At 51.2% G+C, this 3,028-nt stretch overlaps 1 protein-coding gene across 1 annotated transcript; it reads right to left on the bottom strand.

Annotated features, from left to right (window-relative positions):
* Positions 1–408: 408 nt before the first annotated feature.
* STEHIDRAFT_164126 (uncharacterized protein) lies at positions 409–1,896 on the bottom strand (the record flags this gene model as incomplete). Its single annotated transcript, XM_007311854.1, has 5 exons — positions 409–551; positions 603–654; positions 792–916; positions 996–1,052; positions 1,872–1,896. The coding sequence occupies 5 exons, from the start codon at positions 1,894–1,896 to the stop codon at positions 409–411; spliced, it is 402 nt and encodes a 133-aa protein (XP_007311916.1).
* Positions 1,897–3,028: the final 1,132 nt, after the last annotated feature.

The raw sequence follows: 3,028 nt of genomic DNA on the forward strand, positions 1-3,028 counted from the left end.
ACTCGCCACCAGAAATGGCGATGGCGAGCCCGGTATTGCTCTGCCCGACAATGTCAGCACATCTACGAGGTCTAGTTAGCTCATTGAATGAGAAACAACGCCAAAAACCGTACCGTAAACGTCAAAGTTCGGAGTTCGCGGTCTTTGGGGGGGAAGGGAGCCCCCCCCCAGACAAAAAGTCGAAATTCGTCACAATAAGGACCGCGCGGACCCCAAATTTGTTGCAGATACGATCTATGGAGTTCAACGAGTGCCTCAACGCGAAAAAAGAAGAGAGCAAAAGGAAAGGTAAAAAAAAGCGCACCATGGTCGGAGGCGCACCATGCCCCCTTCTGACCCCGGATCGGCGATTTCCACGGCGAACGCTCAGATATCGGCGAGGCGTTTGTTGGAGATGGTAAGGCACATTTAAGCGAAACTTTCGAGCCTATAGCGAACAGGATTGAACGAAAATTGATCGAGTTTCGGTAAATTCTGGGTCTGGGGGTCACTCACCACCAGAAACGGCCATGGCGAGAGCGGTATTGCTCTGTCCGACGCCGTTACGATATCTACAGGGTCTCATCAGTTAGTAGAATGAGAAATGACACAGAGAACTGTACCTTGGAGGTTAAATTTCCGAGTGCGCGGTACTTGGGGGATGGGGAACACCTCCTAGACAAAAAGTCGAAATCTCAATGAGAAAAGGCCGCGCGGACCCCAAACTTGTTGCAGACAAACTCTATGGAGTGCAACAAGTGTGTCAAAGCCAAAAAGGAAGAGATCAAAAGGAAAGAGAAAAAAAAGCGCACCATGGTCGGAGGCGCACCATGCCTCTCCAGGTACCCCACAAACATCGCTCGTGACGGAGGGGGACCGGGTGTCGTCGACGCATTGGTCGGCAATGTTATAGGACGTGCATAGAATTCTTTTGAGACTAAAACAAAGATAATCGCACCAAAAATGAGTGAGTTACACTAAAGTTTTGGTGAAAACGGCTATAAGGGGTGACTTACCCCCCAGAAAACGCAATTCCGAGCGCTCTATGGCTTCAAATGGCGACGCGATGACAGCTACAGTGCTGTATCGATTGGGTGAGTCACATCCAGCAAAAAAAACCGGCCAGTGAACCTTGAATTCACAATCGCGCGACACTTAGAGGTGGGGGGTGGCCTACCGGCCTAACAGTCGATATCTTCACCCTGAGAGGGCGCACCGGCCCCAAACAAGATGTAGACACGTTCTACGGAGTGTATTGAGTGCCTTCAAACACAAAAAGGAGCCAGAGAAAAGAAAAGGAAGATAGAAAGGCGCACCATGGTCGCTGGGCCTTGAGACCGTGGGAATCTCAAATCGGCGCCGATTTGAACTGTCGGTGGCTGTGCAGAGACCGTCCTCAAGATAGAAACCGGTATTGTGAGCGCAATACCGTGCCCACCAACGTCAATAAGGGGTCGACGGGATGCCCTGTGTATGAAGAGTGGCCCAAGGCAAAAACAACCGCACGTGGAAAGAAAAAAATCGGGGGGAGGGGCGAAGAGGTAAGTGGGTGAAGTCAACCACCCAAAAACTCGAATTCCGGACGCGAAATGCGTCCGGAAGCCCCAAACTGAACAGAGACACTCGGAATGGAGTGTAAGGAGTGCCTTCCACCGAAAAAGAAAGTGAAAACCTCGAATAAAAAAGGCGCACCATGGTAGTAATCGAAAAAGGGTAGGAAGAGCAGTCTTCCATGACCCACTTGTCACTAACGTTTCGATGCGAACCTTTGGTGGCAATTGGTACGTAGGATCGTACCATTGATTCGGGCCCACTACAATTTGAATCGAGGTAGAATTGGTGAAATGCGAGAAGACGATCCGACTGGGGCAATCCGGGGTGCAGCCACTTACCGAGATTTTTTGACCGAACAGCCATGATGGCGTGGACATTTGAGCCCATGTCTTTTACGGGGATTGGAGCCTAGGATCCTACCTTTAAGTTGAGCCCGCTACGACCCGAATCGACGCGACATCGATGGAATGCGAAACGAGTTTAGGCAGGGGTGATGGGTGGCCACTCACCGGCAAAGGTCCCGTGAATCTCTACGATGGCGCGGATGTCTAGATGCAAACATTTGGCGGAGATTAAAGCCTATCATCGCACTGTTGATTCGAGTCCGCTACCATTCGAATCGAGACAAAATTGGTGGAACGCGAGACAATTTTCCGTCAGGGAGTATTGGGTGGGGGCCACTCACCGGGAGGACTCACGCAATCTCCTTGACGGCATGGGCGATTCGACCCAAACCTTTAACGCGGATGGTATTGCAACATCATGCCTTGAATTAGAGCCCGCTACGACCCGAATCGACGCGGAATTGGTGAAACGCGAAGTGATTTTGCGATAGGGAGTGTTGGGTGGGCCACTCACCGGCATGTTATAACCCAATATCCGTGATGGCGTGGACGATTCGACTCAAAGCTTTGACGCGGATGGTAGTGCAGCACTATACCTTGAATTCGAGACAGCTATGACCCGAATCGATGCGGAATTGGTGAATCGCGAAATGATTTTGCGATAGGAAGTATTGGGTGGGCCACTCACCGGCATGTTATGACCGAATATCCGCGATGGCGTGGACGTTTGGACCAAGATCTTTCGCGGGTATCGGAGCCTAGGGACCTACCTTTAATTTGAGCCCGCTACTAATCGAATCGACGCGGAACTGGTGAAACGCGAGAAGATTTTCGGATGGGGAGTATTGGGTGGGCCACTCACCGGGAGGTTTCACCCCGATCTCCTTGACGGCACGGACAATTCGACCCAAACCTTTCACGCGGACAGTAGGCCAGAACCATACCTTGAATTTGAGCCCGCTACTAATCAAATCGACGCGGAATTGGTGAAACGCGAAGTCATTTTCGGATGGGGAGTAATTGAGATGACTTACCCCAGGAATACTCGTCGTTCTCGACGATGACTCCGGCCAGTCGACTTTGTACCAATGTGTGACGGACAGCACACATTGCGCGCGTCATTTCGAGCCCGTAACATCGAGATTTGAACC

This window comes from Stereum hirsutum, assembly GCF_000264905.1.
Source record: "Stereum hirsutum FP-91666 SS1 unplaced genomic scaffold STEHIscaffold_93, whole genome shotgun sequence".
Lineage (NCBI taxonomy): Eukaryota > Fungi > Basidiomycota > Agaricomycetes > Russulales > Stereaceae > Stereum > Stereum hirsutum.